The 13884-nt window shown below is 47.5% G+C and overlaps 3 protein-coding genes across 4 annotated transcripts; 2 read left to right on the forward strand and 1 right to left on the reverse strand.

Annotated features, from left to right (window-relative positions):
• Nucleotides 1–198: 198 nt before the first annotated feature.
• On the reverse strand, nt 199–4781 carry cpb2 (carboxypeptidase B2 (plasma)). Its single transcript, XM_056589045.1, has 11 exons — nt 4657–4781; nt 4458–4539; nt 4203–4327; nt 3951–4059; nt 3361–3462; nt 3135–3245; nt 2778–2888; nt 2435–2525; nt 977–1179; nt 777–861; nt 199–528 (listed from the first exon to the last, which is right to left on the reverse strand). Exons 1-11 carry the CDS (start codon nt 4725–4727, stop codon nt 332–334), a joined length of 1287 nt encoding a protein of 428 aa, XP_056445020.1. The 5' UTR covers nt 4728–4781; the 3' UTR covers nt 199–331.
• Nucleotides 4782–5091: 310 nt separating this feature from the next.
• On the forward strand, nt 5092–10087 carry alg11 (ALG11 alpha-1,2-mannosyltransferase). Its single transcript, XM_056589014.1, has 5 exons — nt 5092–5219; nt 5500–5721; nt 6473–6844; nt 7393–7997; nt 8580–10087. The coding sequence occupies exons 1-5, from the start codon at nt 5173–5175 to the stop codon at nt 8861–8863; spliced, it is 1530 nt and encodes a 509-aa protein (XP_056444989.1). The 5' UTR covers nt 5092–5172; the 3' UTR covers nt 8864–10087.
• A 299-nt stretch (nt 10088–10386) lies between these two features.
• On the forward strand, nt 10387–13797 carry spp2 (secreted phosphoprotein 2). 2 transcript variants are annotated; one of them, XM_056589074.1, is made up of 6 exons: nt 10387–10497; nt 11182–11303; nt 11850–11972; nt 12932–13045; nt 13429–13477; nt 13574–13797. In XM_056589074.1, the coding sequence occupies exons 1-6, from the start codon at nt 10446–10448 to the stop codon at nt 13576–13578; spliced, it is 465 nt and encodes a 154-aa protein (XP_056445049.1). In that variant the 5' UTR covers nt 10387–10445; the 3' UTR covers nt 13579–13797. The 2 variants fall into 2 exon arrangements, with proteins under 2 accessions (XP_056445049.1, XP_056445048.1); XM_056589073.1 differs by having other exon boundaries at nt 10389–10497; nt 13609–13797.
• Nucleotides 13798–13884: the final 87 nt, after the last annotated feature.

A 13884-nucleotide genomic window follows, 5' to 3' on the forward strand; every position in this document is an offset into this window, starting at 1 on the left:
ACGACCGCCCCCTATAGGTGATATGGAGTACAATATGCGGGACTTCAAGTAATAAAAAATAAGAATTATTCTCAAGTAATACAATAATAATAAGTAAAAGTAATCAAATAATAAAAAAAGAATCTACAGTTATAAAATAATTTCCTGAATGTTGGTCTCGAAGCGTTCCACACTGATACACAGATACCTCGATTGCATTTCTGGTTTACTTTTTTATTTTCATTCTCACAATTGTAGTTATATAGTTCACGGTGTGGGAGCGCTAACCGCGAGCACAATACATTGACAGCCATACATCCTCGACGTTACACACGTGATATTTTATTTTATTCTACGCTGGCGGTGGGATCCTCTCTACGACCCGGAGAGCGATGGTCTTGAGGGCGATGAGCGCCTCGTTGCAGGCCCGCGGGATCTCCGACGGAGGGAGGAGGAAGCCGTATCGCCCTCTGTCCTGGAGCTCGAACGTGAACGAGTACTTGATGCCGAGTTTGTACGCCCAGTCGTCGGAGCCCCCCGGCGCCAGGTCTGCGAGGTAGAACACGCAACAGATTACGATGGAGTTGCATACGAAATAAAACCGTATTGAAAGGAGTAGAATACGTTAAACGAGAAGTGAATGGGGTGGATTGAAATCGAATTTAAGCAAGAGCAAAACACCTTTAAGATTATCCATTGGCATAGATTAATACAATTAAAGTATCAAATGAATTCGAAAGCAATTACATCTTGTTCATGTAAATAAACAAATTATATTTAATAACTACTTGACTCACATATCGTCTCGGCTCCAGCACCGTATTTATAATTGTTGCGGTAGTACCTCTTGATCTTTAGGGCTGCTTCCTTGGCCATTGAAAGCTTTAAAAATAAAAAGAGAACAAAACATGATTGTCCCATCCATCAAGTCACTCTACTGCTGACCAACCTGACACGGTGCGGGGTGCGGCGGCGGGGGGGAGGACCCCGGACAGACCAGCTCGGCGTGGTTCTCGGCCTGGTCCCTGGTGCAGGAGTAGGGGAAGAGCAGCATCTGGGAGTAGGAGTGGATGGTGACGTAGAGCGCCACCGCCTCCTTGTGGCGGCGCAGGAAGCTCGCCACGGCGCTGGCCTCCGGCTCCGACTCGGGGAACTCTCCGCAGAAGATCTCCGAGCAGGGGCGGTGCGACGCGCCCTCCGCTGCACGGGGGGTGGGGGAGGGGGGGGGTGGTCAGTCAGTCACCTCGAGTCTCCTCGGGGGTCAGGAAGGGTAAGTACATCTGAAAAAATACTATGTGCAATATCCCTCACCACCCTACGCGCCACTTCCTGCGTGCAATAACGCAGCTACATGTGGTTATAGACTGCTGAACAGCCAAGTACGCCGCAATGTATAATGGGCAATTTGTTCTTATCTCAGTTTCTTAATTTAATATGTATATTTTGAATCACTTTTATTGTGGTGTTCTGTGCAATGCAATGCATAATGTGCGATTTGTCCTTATCTATATTTTCTAATTTTTATATTTTTTATTATTACTATTTAGTGTGCTGCTCTCTCTCTCTCGATCTCTGTCTCTCTTTGTATTAATACTATGAACTTGACTCGGGAAGCCCTGCACAAGAATTCCTATGTGTTTAGACTGTCTGGTTTATGCACAAATGGCAAATAAAAAACCGTTGACCTTTAACCTTTGTAATGGCGTGCCGTGAAGGTCTGTGTCTCATGCGTTTTACTATTTTCTCAGCAGACTGGAGACCTGTGTCACGTCTTAGCTGACCTAGGGAGGTCACCCTTTGACCCCCCCCCCCCCCCCCCCCCGGGAGAAGCACGACCCTGACTTGGTTCCCAGAGGACAAGGTGATGAGCAGCAACGTCACTGGGACGAACACAATTTCCTGCTCGTTATAGTCTCCTTTTACATTTTTTTTTGCACGACAGGGGCGGTAGCTTTCCATACAACGCCTCATTGGTCCTGCCGTGTGATTTTGAGAATCTTCCGGAGCATACGTGTTTAGCATCCGTCGAGCGGTGATGGGCGATGAGAAGCCGAGTCAAGTCTGAACCGTTTTTGTTTGTGTGGCCCTCGGTTAGATGGACGGCCTCAAAGGGAAAGTGTTTGATGACCCGTACGATAAGGAGCCTGGGAAAACCGCCTAAGGAGAAACCTCGGGGAGGAACGTGGCGGGAGGGATCCAGGAATGGTATGGCTGAACCGAAGCCAAAGGCTTTGCACAATTGTAACCAGCGTCCGGCACAAACTTCATTAATTAGTCAATTAGAAAAGGACCAATCGAAAGATGAGGAACCGAGGGAGATGAAATGGCAGACTAATGTGTAGCAGCATACACTGTTGTGTCAAATAAAATATTTTGAAGCGTCTGAACTCCTTCAGAAACACAAGAGAAAATACCGGAGGAGTCTGTGTGTGCAGAATGCAACAAGGAGACATACTACACCAGTTGGCATCAAAGTTTCGGTTCAGGTCCACCCCCACACAACGGCTGTCCTCTCTGGTGGAGCGATTCTTCCTCCACATCCGATCCTGGGGCAAAAAACACGACAACCAATCAACACACAGAATGGCACCTTTACCATCCCCTGAAAAATCTTTGGAATGACTCTACAGGAAGATAAAATAAGATAACGTTAATTCCGAGAGAGACACTGCTGTCGTTAAAGCTGCTAACATATATAGCTAGAGTAGGCAATTTGGAGAAACCAGCCAGAGCACGCTCGATTTTGAAAGTATCCAACTGAACAGGAGTGACGGAGCAAACGATATGAATATGAATACCGTGGTCCATGTGTACTTGTAGCCGTCAGGGTTCATGACTGGTAGAACGTAGACATCCATGTTGTCTAGAATGGTAGCTATGTCCCGGTTTGACTCGTAAAATGATAGTGACTGTGAGGACAGAAAACAGCCATAAAAAAAACGACACCATTTAATTTTTTAACTAGTCTGTTTTTGTAAGGACACTATTCTGTAAAATCCTTTTTTCCAAGTTACATATTTTATAACCTATAACACACAAAGAGATACTTGCTACACACTATGACACAATATACAGAATAGGATGTATGTTTAGTCCTGTCGAGCCCTATAGTAGTGGTTAGGACCTATCAACGTTATTTTGCGCATTATACTCACGTATTGTACAAACCATAAGCAGAAAGCAGGGGCGATCCACTCTCTGGCATGGATCCCACAGTCCAGCCATATGGCTTTCTTATTCGTATTTGTGGTTGAAATGGCCGACAACTGAGGAAGATGAGGGGGAGGTATTAGTAGGTAATAGGTGTTGGTAACAGCCATATTAATAGTGGTGAATAGAAGGTGTTTATGTCCTTGTTTATGGATGATTGGATCAGTCCACCTTCAGAACGTAGAGGGGTCGCTTCTCAAAGGATGACCCGATCAGAATGACTTTGATGCGGTCGGGGTTCTCCATGGCTGTCTTGTTCAACCAATGATAAATCTGTAGTAAAGAGGGAGATACGGTTCAGTGGTTCAATGGTAATAGTCTGCATCTGCATTTATGACATGTCTAACTATTGATGAAAACAATTCCATACTAACTCCCTTTTGGCCGACAAAAAAAAACACATTTTGGAAGCGTAGGAGCATTGGAACGTCAGTTATTGTTTTAGTAGTAATGTTTGTTTGTTTAGTAATTCATTGGGACAGCATGTGTCATTTTGAGGAGATATTATTATGATTAAAACAGCCATGGCAATTGACATGGCAAAACACCATTGCCTTATCCTAGGATAGGGTATATTAACATTAATTAAGTATTTTAATGTAATACTCCTCTTTTCTCTTTAGTCCCCTCAAAAGGCCAGGGTATCGGCCAACAAAAAAAATCCCATGACGCATTATGATAGACAATTCCTATAGACCGGACTGTCCCTTTAAATCGGTATTCGGTATATTCTTCGGGTTGATTTAAGTGGCAGAGCGTACATCTTCCAGACTGTGATATTTATCATAGTAGGATATGCCACTTCGCGGGTCGGTGCTGGCGTTCCTAGTCTGCATCTCAATCAGCTCCTTAGTGTTGGCCAACATCACCCTTTAAAACAACATCAACAACAACAACACGAACCCGCACATTATAGCGTTAACCTGTGGGTTAAACGAATAAACAAATAAATTAATGTGTGAAATTTATTTTCTTATGAATATTTTCTTTTGACCCATTTTGGGTTTACATACGCGTGCGTGACGCCGTGCGTCTGGAGCAGCTCCCGGACCGCCTGTGAGCTGTTGCCGGGTACGAAGAGGTGGACCTCGGCCTCTTCCCGGATGAACTCCGGGGCCGCGGGGCTCCAGAGCACCGTCTGTATGAAGAGACGATATAATGAGGTCTTAATGTAACAATAAATATTAAGTAACAAACATGATCGATTAATACATAATAGAATCTAACAGAATTACGTATGGTTGCTGGTGTTTATTTGGGTTTTTTACCTCGTATTGGGAAGACACATTCTTCACGATGTCCACCTCTGCTTGTGTCTTTGGTGTGATGGAAAACACTTGGTCATCATAACTGACAAAATAAGAATAGCCTACATTTAATTCATTAAAATAAAATAGACGAAGTACAATAATAATAAATCCAGCAATGCGTAAAAATAAATGTCATATATTAGTCACGTTAACTTACTTTAAGCTGCTTGCGACCCAAGACCATTGAGCCAAGACCCCCAAAAACCCCAAGATCAGGAGAAACTGCATGACAACACTAGGCGACCATATGGTGGCCAGGGTTTAAAGTCAAACTTTGCGAGGACGGCTGTATTGATTTATGTCGGCAGTAATGTTTGTTTGGAGGTTAAACTTCACTTTTTGGAAGGCGAGAGGACACAAATTGGCTTCGGATGTATTGTTGTTGTTCTATCTGCTGTTAATACATTTATTACCCCTCAAGTTGAATCTTATCTGTATTTCATATTCACATTTTATATAGTACAAGAAGCTTTATGTCTAGCTTCTAACTGTATGAGAGAAAAACGATTAATTAATTAATCGGAATAAATGTGGCAGGTATACTGGTTCACCACTAGGGGGAGCCACTTGCAAACAAAACATTTAAGAAAAAAACCACCAGGGAAGAAAAAAGTTCAAAGTTCATGTGGTTGTGTTGTCATTCTTCAGCTGCCAGTTCCTTCATGGTTGCAAGATGTCTGGCCACGATCAGCTGGCGCTGTGTCTGTGTGAAATCACCAGGTGAGGACCACACTACGCTACACCAAACCCGTCGTTAGGCATCTATAACCCGTTAGTTACACCATCTAGTCCACCTGTTCCGATTGATAAGACGATCATACACTCAGGAGGGCGTATTGACTGGGGTGTCTCGTCTCGGTCTCCCAAGTTGTAAGGTTCCGGGTTCGATCCCCGCATATACGCGGAGTACCAATAATTATCCTGGAGACCCTTCCTATCGACCGTAGTGTGAAGTCGCCTTGGCTTAGAGGGCTTCTGCTAATTGCCTTAATCCTCGCAGGTTGTTGTGGAAACTGCTCCTGCCCCTGGTGCTGTTGACGCTGGTTCTGGTCGCCGTCCTGGTGCTGCTGGTCGCCGGTCTGCGCCTCTGGTTCCAGTCGAACCGCGCGGCGAGGCGCGCCCGGGACGGTCGGCCCACGGTGGCCTTCTTCCACCCTTACTGCCACGCCGGCGGCGGCGGGGAACGAGTGCTGTGGTGCGCCATCAGGGCGCTTCAGAACCGGTGGGATATGGTTCATATGTTCACGTAGAGCTACATTCGCAATCAATGCTATTAATGCTTCGTCAGTTGCTTTGCTTTCAAGCTTTCAAATGTTATGTATCCAGCGTTCTCATTGAAAACGATGTGGCAGTAATAACTTGATCTTCTATTAGACAGGATATGCTAGAACTTTGGTGATGGCTAGGAGTAATTACCTGCCTCTGTATTCGCTGTTCAACCCCTACCTGCTCCTCAATGACCTGTCTCTGTACTGTCTAACCCCTATCAGATAGGGGTTAGACAGTACAGAGACAGGTCATTAAGGAGCAGATAGGGCCAACCTGTTCCTAAATGACCTGTCTCTGTATTCACCGTCTAACCCCTACCTGCTCCTTAATGACCTGTCTCTGTGCTCACTATCTAACCCCTACCTGCTCCTTAATGACCTGTCTCTGTACTGTCTAGCCCCTACCTGCTCCTTAATGACCTGTCTCTGTACTGTCTAACCCCTACCTGCTCCTTAATGACCTGTCTCTGTACTGTCTAGCCCCTAGCTGCTCCTTAATGACCTGTCTCTGTACTGTCTAGCCCCTACCTGCTCCTTAATGACCTGTCTCTGTACTTTCTGATGACCTGTCTCTGTGTCCACTTAACATCTCCGTACCCCGACGCATCTGAAAAAGCCGCCATGAACCGTAACACCACCAACCGCGGCAGCTCCATCCTCTAAACCGACCCCCGCCCCCCCCCCCTTGACTCCGCCCCCCCACAGGTACCCCGAGGTGAACGTGGTGGTGTACACGGGCGACCTGGAGGTCAGCGGCGCCCAGATCCTGGACGGCGCGCGGCGGCGCTTCAACGTGGCGCTGCCCGGCCCGGTGGAGTTCGTGTTCCTGGCCCACCGCGTGCTGGTGGAGCCCGGCCTCTTCCCCCACTTCACCCTGCTGGGGCAGAGCGTGGGCTCGGTGTTCCTCGGCTGGGACGCCCTCACGCAGTGCGTGCCGGACCTCTACGTGGACTCCATGGGCTACGCCTTCACCCTGCCCCTCTTCCGCTACCTGGGCGGCTGCAGCGTGGCCAGCTACGTGCACTACCCCACCATCAGCACGGACATGCTCTCGGTGGTCAGCGAGAGGAACCCCAGGTACGGAGGAGGAGGAGGAAGCGTTTTGTTTTTATTTTTCAGTTTGAGGGTTTTTTTTTGTTTACGGTGAAGAAGTGGACGCGCACGGGCGACGCGCGCAGATTTGAAAACTGTTCCCACTTTTTTGCTGGATGCAAATGTCCGCTATGCGCTGGGATCTTGTGTGTTTACAGGCACAACATCCCATTTTGTCTCCTTATCGAATACATCTCCTTATCCTATATCGAAAGCGTCTTTAGAATGCCCTGAAGGCATATGTTGTTAGCTAACCCCGCTGGCTGCTAATGGCGTGTGTTTCCAATCATGCTGGCACACACGATGGACAAATTGTGTGTAGAAATGTGCCTGTACGTGTGCGTAAAGAAGTGATGCGGCAGGGTTTGGGACATTGTGTATCTGTGAGATCAGTTATGTAACAAAGAAACGAACAAGAAGTCAACTGCCGCTACAACCACGCCACTGAGCTCTCAATCGCGGATTCCATCTTCGGACCTTGACCCCCTTCTCTCACCCCCCCACTCCCCTCCCTTCTCTCTTTCTCCCTCCAGGTTCAACAACGCCGACTACATCTCCAACAACCTGTTCCTGAGCGCCGCCAAGCTGGTCTACTACTGCCTGTTCGCCGTGCTGTACGGCGCCGCCGGCTCCTGCAGCCACGTGGTCATGGTCAACTCCTCCTGGACGCTGGACCACATCCTGGCTCTGTGGCGCGCCCGCGACCGCACCTGCGTGGTCTACCCGCCATGCCCCGTGGAGCACTTCACGGACATCCCCATCCTGGACCAGGAGGAGGAGGAGGAGGAGGAGAAGGAGGAAGAGGAGGGGGGCGACAGGAAGAGGCGCTACTCCGTGGTGTCGGTCGCGCAGTTCCGCCCGGAGAAGGACCACCGGCTGCAGATCCGGGCGTTCAAGAAGCTGGTGGACCGGCGGGCGGCGCTGCAGGGGCGGGAGACCCTGCGCCTGGTGCTCATCGGGGGCTGCCGGGACCAGGAGGACCGCGACCGGGTGCTGATGCTGCGCGGGCTGAGCCAGGAGCTGGGCCTCGGGGAGAGGGTGGAGTTCAGGCTCAACGTGCCCTTCGACGAGCTGAAGCGGGAGCTGGCCGCCGCCACCATCGGCCTGCACACCATGTGGAACGAGCACTTTGGGATCGGTGAGGGGGTTTTGTTTTTGGAGGGAGGGTGGGAGAGGATGAGGGGGGGATTTGGGAAGCATCCTTCCCTCGTCTTAAAAACTTGCAGCTCTCCTTACTTCTCCATCTGTTCCCTCCCTCTCTACTCCTCCCTCTCCCTCCTCCCTCTACTCCTCCCTCCCCACTCCCCCTCTTCTTCCTCCACTCATCCTGTCCTCCCCCCCTTCTCCTTCCTCCCCCCCCTACTCCTTCCTCCCTCACTCCCTCCCCGCTCCTCCCCCCCTCTCCCTCTCTCTCTCCCCCTCTCTCTCCCCCCCCTCTCCCTCCAACCCCTCTCTCTCTCCACCCTCTCTCCCTCTCTCTCTCCACCCTCTCTCTCCACCCTCTCTCCCCTCTCCCTCCCTCTCTCTCTCTCTCCCCCTCTCTCCCCCCCCCCTCTCCCTCTCTCTTCCCCCCCCCTCTCTCTCCTCCCCCTCCACCCCCTCTCCCTCTTCTCCCCTCCCCCTCCACCCCCTCTCTCCCCTCCCCCTCCACCCCCTCTCCCTCTCTCTCTTCACCCCCTCCACCCCCTCTCCCCCCCTCCCTCCCCCCTCCCCCCTCCAGGCGTGGTGGAGTGCATGGCGGCGGGCGCGGTGGTGCTGGCCCACAAGTCGGGCGGCCCCCGGCGGGACATCGTAGTACCCTTCGAGGGCGGGGCCACGGGCTTCCTGGCGGAGGACGAGGACGGCTACGCCGACGCCATGGACCGCATCCTGCGGCTGCCGGCCGCCGCTCGCACGGAGATCCGGCGGCGGGCGCGCCAGTCGGCCGCGCGCTTCTCCGACCGCGAGTTCGAGAACTGCTTCCTGGCGGCCATGGAGCCCCTGATGAACACGCTGGAGAGATGATGGCCAAACGCGTGTGTGTGTGTGTGTGTGTGTGTGTGTGTGTGTGTGTGTGTGTGTGTGTGTGTGTGTGTGTGTGTGTGTGTGTGTGTGTGTGTGTGTGTGTGTGTGTGTGTGTGTACACGCTATTAGGGGGGAGGCGTGTGTGTGCGCTTAGTTCTATGCCCCCCCTCCCCCCGCCCCCACCCCCCCCCCAGTGTGAGGGGAGGGTGTTCTTTCTGCCGGTCTGCACGGTTGAAGACCCCCCCCCCCCCCCCTATAGGCGCACACTCGACACTGAAGCTGGTCTGGGAGCAGCTCAGTGACAGACGACAGGGTCCAGTCTGTAGTCTATATTCCAAGCCGGGCTGAACTCCGTAGCACTCGTAGAGATTTACTTTTATCCGTCTTCGATGGCATTCGCCCCCTCCTGACATGTTTCCCTCCAAGCGCCCTCTGAACGAAGAGCAGCGCACGTTTGGTTAACTGATCAGGAGAGGATTTGGTGTGAAATAAAAAGTCTGAGGTCTATATGTTAATCCACTCCCGGATCAACTGTCGCACCAGTAGAGATCCGTATTGAAATAACATGTTTAGTTTCAAGTTATATTTCAGTAATGCTGTATTTGACATCGAGTGATCGTTCTGTTCTATGAATGTATTCACATTCTTGCTCATTTAGCCATTATCACATCCAGTTAAAAAGCAGGATAAAAACGCTCTTGCTCTTGATGTAAAACTGTAAATGAGATGCTTGTCGGGAACATATCTTGACCACCATCTTGATGAGTGGGGCAGAGTAATTGTTTTATATAAAATGGCCGCTTTAAATCCAAGTATTGCAGTACAAAGACCAGAGTTAACGTTCTACTTGTTAGAATGTGAATATTTTTATATATTGAGTTATTGCCAATAAAGATGCCATGGAAAATACTATTATTTTCTTTTTGTTCTGGATTTAAAAAAAATATTGCTTCAGTGTATTTCCTTACAGCAAAAAATAAACTGATTTACATAATGTAATATTATGCATTCAACTTGTGTGTATGCAAACAGATTTTGTGTTTTCTTTGAAATAAGGGAAAGCCAAATAAGAAGTTGATCTAGTATAATTGAGGTTAGGTTCTTAGCCTCAAGAATTGCAGAAGCATCACTGTACTACTCCATCTCAGCGAAATCTAGGTATTTTATCAGTGCCCCACATGTCCTCTAGAGGGCGATGCCTCCTATTGTTGGTGAGTTGGGTAGCGGTCAAGTTCGGGTGGGAAAATCATCGTTTCTTAAAAGTGAGGTCTTGCTTGCTATTCAATTGAATTCCCACATTTATTTTTGATATTAGGCACATTGTAAAGCTTTTTCAGCAAAAAGCATTTGAGGCCTACAATCGGCCGTATTATAAATACGCTCTATTCTAGGTAGAGTGGCTCTGAGAATCGATTTCTTCATAGCAGTACCCCCCCTAACCAAAGGTTAGAGGAGAGAGACCGAGACAGGGAGGAGCCAATGAAACCAAGTTTTGGGTGAGTCCAAAGGAATATACTATATAAGCGGCCCCGCACAGAGGAGGTATTAAACCCTGTTAGCGCAGTCTGCTGTTGTAACCAAGATGAATTTGTACATCGTGCTCCTAGTTTTGCTGCAGTCCCTGGGATGCTTCTGTAAGTGGCTTACACACACACACACACACACACACACACACACACACACACACACACACACACACACACACACACACACACACACACAATGAAATACATACAAGTTGTTGGCTAAATTGCTGTCGTTGGTACAGGTTATGTGTTTGCACTCAGTATTGCTGGGGTAATAATCGTTTTACTAACTTGGGGAAATTTGTAGAAACCAATCAGAGTTAGAGCAATTTGTAAAATAATTCCACCTGTCAGCCTGACTATCACACAGGCTTCAGCAAAGGGGCTGCGTCTGCCTGTGTGCAGGAAGGTAGGTAGACAGACAGGTAGGCCTGTGACGGCAACAGATTTTTAATGTTTTTTGTCTGACCATTTGGATTTATTGATTGCTGTCTGGATGTCGAGAGAATTTCGAAAAATTCGACAAAATTGTTTCCCCGATAAACACGCAGGCTTTAATGTGACAAAAAGGTTTCTCGATAACCACGCATACTCCCGCTTTAATGTTTCTGATTTCCTCAGCAATGATTGTTGCCGTCCTTTTATAGTTGAAATGGTGAAATTCCAGAACTAACACAAAGGAAACTACATCAACGAATGCTGATATTCAAATGAAACCCTTACAAAGTGACACGCATTTAAAGTAGTCTGTAAACAATGTATATCGCTGGACCTCTCTGCTGCCCCCTACAGGTGTCCCAGGACTTAACGTGGCGCCCATGGCGGAGAAGGCTCTGGAAGCCTCAATGGTGGAGTTCAACACACGGCACGCGGTCGCTCACCTTCACCGGGCGACCAAGGCCTCTGTTAAGAGGGTGAGGACGGACGAGGACGTACCGACGACATCCGGAACGTTCACCGTTCTCTTGATATTCCGAAACGTCAAATAAGATTGTAGTATTTATTTTTATTTTTTAGGCCAAATCCATTTTCAATTTTCCATTTATTTTTTGATGCATTAGACCAAAACGTTATGTTATATATAAAGCGATTATTATGTATCAGAAGTGCTGTAGGCTAACTGAAATAGTACAGCACAGCCTATTCATCCATCTATTCTTTATAGTTCATAAATGTATGTCACCACACACAGGCCTGTACATATCACACCTAATCAAAGTGAATAAATTGTTCATATTCAGATCATTTTTTATTCCAATTGACATTTCCCTGAAAGAATTCTAAATTATATTATCTAAAAAAAATCATCTAAATCTCTTCCCCCACACGTTAGTAGTGTGATTTTGTCTTGTACCGTCTCGTGATATTGTATCGGTTTATACGTCTGGGTTTCTAACGGCTATGAATCCAAAGCCAAACACCCAGAAACTGACACTAAAGATCCCCTCTTTACCTCCCAGGTCATCCCCGTCGGTCTCGAGACCTACGACCTGCTGATGAAGTTTGAAACCAAGCAGACGCAGTGTCCCAAGAACTCGGGGGAGGACGCCAAGACCTGCGCCCTCGCGCTCAGCCTGTTCACGGTGAGCAGGCTGTGCTTGCATTTCTATCCCCTCCTTGTCCCCGCTGATTGATCATGAACGGAATAGTTCGGTCTTCTATCAAATCTGGCAAAGTGCGGAGCGAGTTATCCACCTTGGACATCGTGTCAATGAATTATTCTAAAGAAGTATTAGAGCGAGAGAGCGAGAGTTTAGAACAACAATAAAAACAAAATATAATTGGATTACCAATACATTTTTTTTATATATACTTTTAAAAATCGTATTTATGCCCCCAACCCACCCCGATTAAGTAATTGATTATTTGATTGAATATGTCGTCAAAATCTCTTTGGACGACATTGAGCTTTAGATACAGTTTGATATCTATGTAAACAAGATTAGATTTATGCCAGAGTGTAAAATTTGTCACGCTTGTCAAAATCGCATTTTAAGTTTATTTGCTGTCTGTCATTCCAGATAGTGCAGCTTTAAACAAAGGTCTCCAGGTTCATATAGAGCCTTGTGAGGGCATGTCGCGTGCAGTCTGGGTTGAGTAACGTGTTGACAGACTCCCGCCTAGCGTTTACACTGGCACGGATCCCTGGTCCAGCAGGGGCATAGAGTTTGTGTACTGACCTTCGTCAGAGGGAATGCGATGGACCATGGACGGCGCGTTCTTTCTTAGTAATTCAACTGTTTGAAAAAAAGGAAAAATACTGTAAAATCCAAAGTTAAAGTCACATTTCTGCTGCAGCTGTACCCCATTCAAAATAATATCTGAACTAGAAAGTCTCTAAAGGATTAAATTCGCACATCAAGAAGTCATTTCATCGTTAACTGCAGTTAAAACTTCCACTAGAGGCCGCTAACGGGGATGACGCAGATTTAAAAGACTCAGAACCAAGCAAGCGGTTCTCATCGTAGCCATCACACCAATCAGGCTAAATACCGTTTCTACTAAGTTCATGATGATCGTTCTCTCTTCACTTCCTCTTCAGCCGAAGTCTGAGTGCTCCAGCCGCGTGCGCGTCACCGGCACCCGCACCCAGGTGGTCACGATGAACTGCGCTCGGGACCAGAGCAGCAGCTCCAGCTCCGAATCCAGCGAGGAGGTGAGAAAAGACTAAAGAGAACGACAGAGCGAGTTTAGAACAATAAAAACAAAATATAATTGGGTTACCAATTATATTTAAAAAAAAAATTATATCCACTTTTATAAAAAATAATTAAAAATAATAATACATACAATTTGAGGGAATATGTATACCAATAATCTCTTATGTCATGTAAAGGTCATAGGCTGGTATTTTGGTATTGCCTAAATGTCCTTCTGCATTTAGCTTTCTAGGACAGAATACGGTAATTGACTAAGATTGGAAAGATTCGTTTTTATAGAGCTGTTGTTGAAACTTTCTACCTCACATTATATTTGCAACTAATTGTAAATCTTTTAGTCCAATAACAAACCGTGACGCGTTGACTTGTCCTTCCCTAGGTGTTCTCTAGGGGGCGCCAACAGTACGTCATCCCAGGGTTGAGCCAAGGTAAGCCCATTCATCCACGAGTCGGAATTATGTTTGGCGCGCCTTCCTGAATCCCCGTGTTTGTTTCGGTAACAACGAACCCGTGAACCTTTACAGTTTGACGGGACCCACCTACCCTGCCTCTCCTTCAGCAACCCAAGCACCTGGTCTTACTACTACTCGGCCCAGCCACCAGGGAGAGGTCCATCCTAGAGGAGACGGCTTCAACAACAACCAGTATCTAGAATAGGAATCAAACTATCTGGACCTGGGATGAGCGGAGGATTTCGGTTTGTGCGTCACCGTTAAACCGTTACCTCATAATAAAAAAATTAAAAACATTTGAATGGTGTTTTTCTTCTTCACTAGTAGGATATAGAGTATGTTTTTGTTGGAAACAGGGCTCTTGAATCATTATCTGAAACAAA

The sequence above is a fragment of the Gadus chalcogrammus genome, chromosome 4, assembly GCF_026213295.1.
Source record: "Gadus chalcogrammus isolate NIFS_2021 chromosome 4, NIFS_Gcha_1.0, whole genome shotgun sequence".
Taxonomy (NCBI): domain Eukaryota; kingdom Metazoa; phylum Chordata; class Actinopteri; order Gadiformes; family Gadidae; genus Gadus; species Gadus chalcogrammus.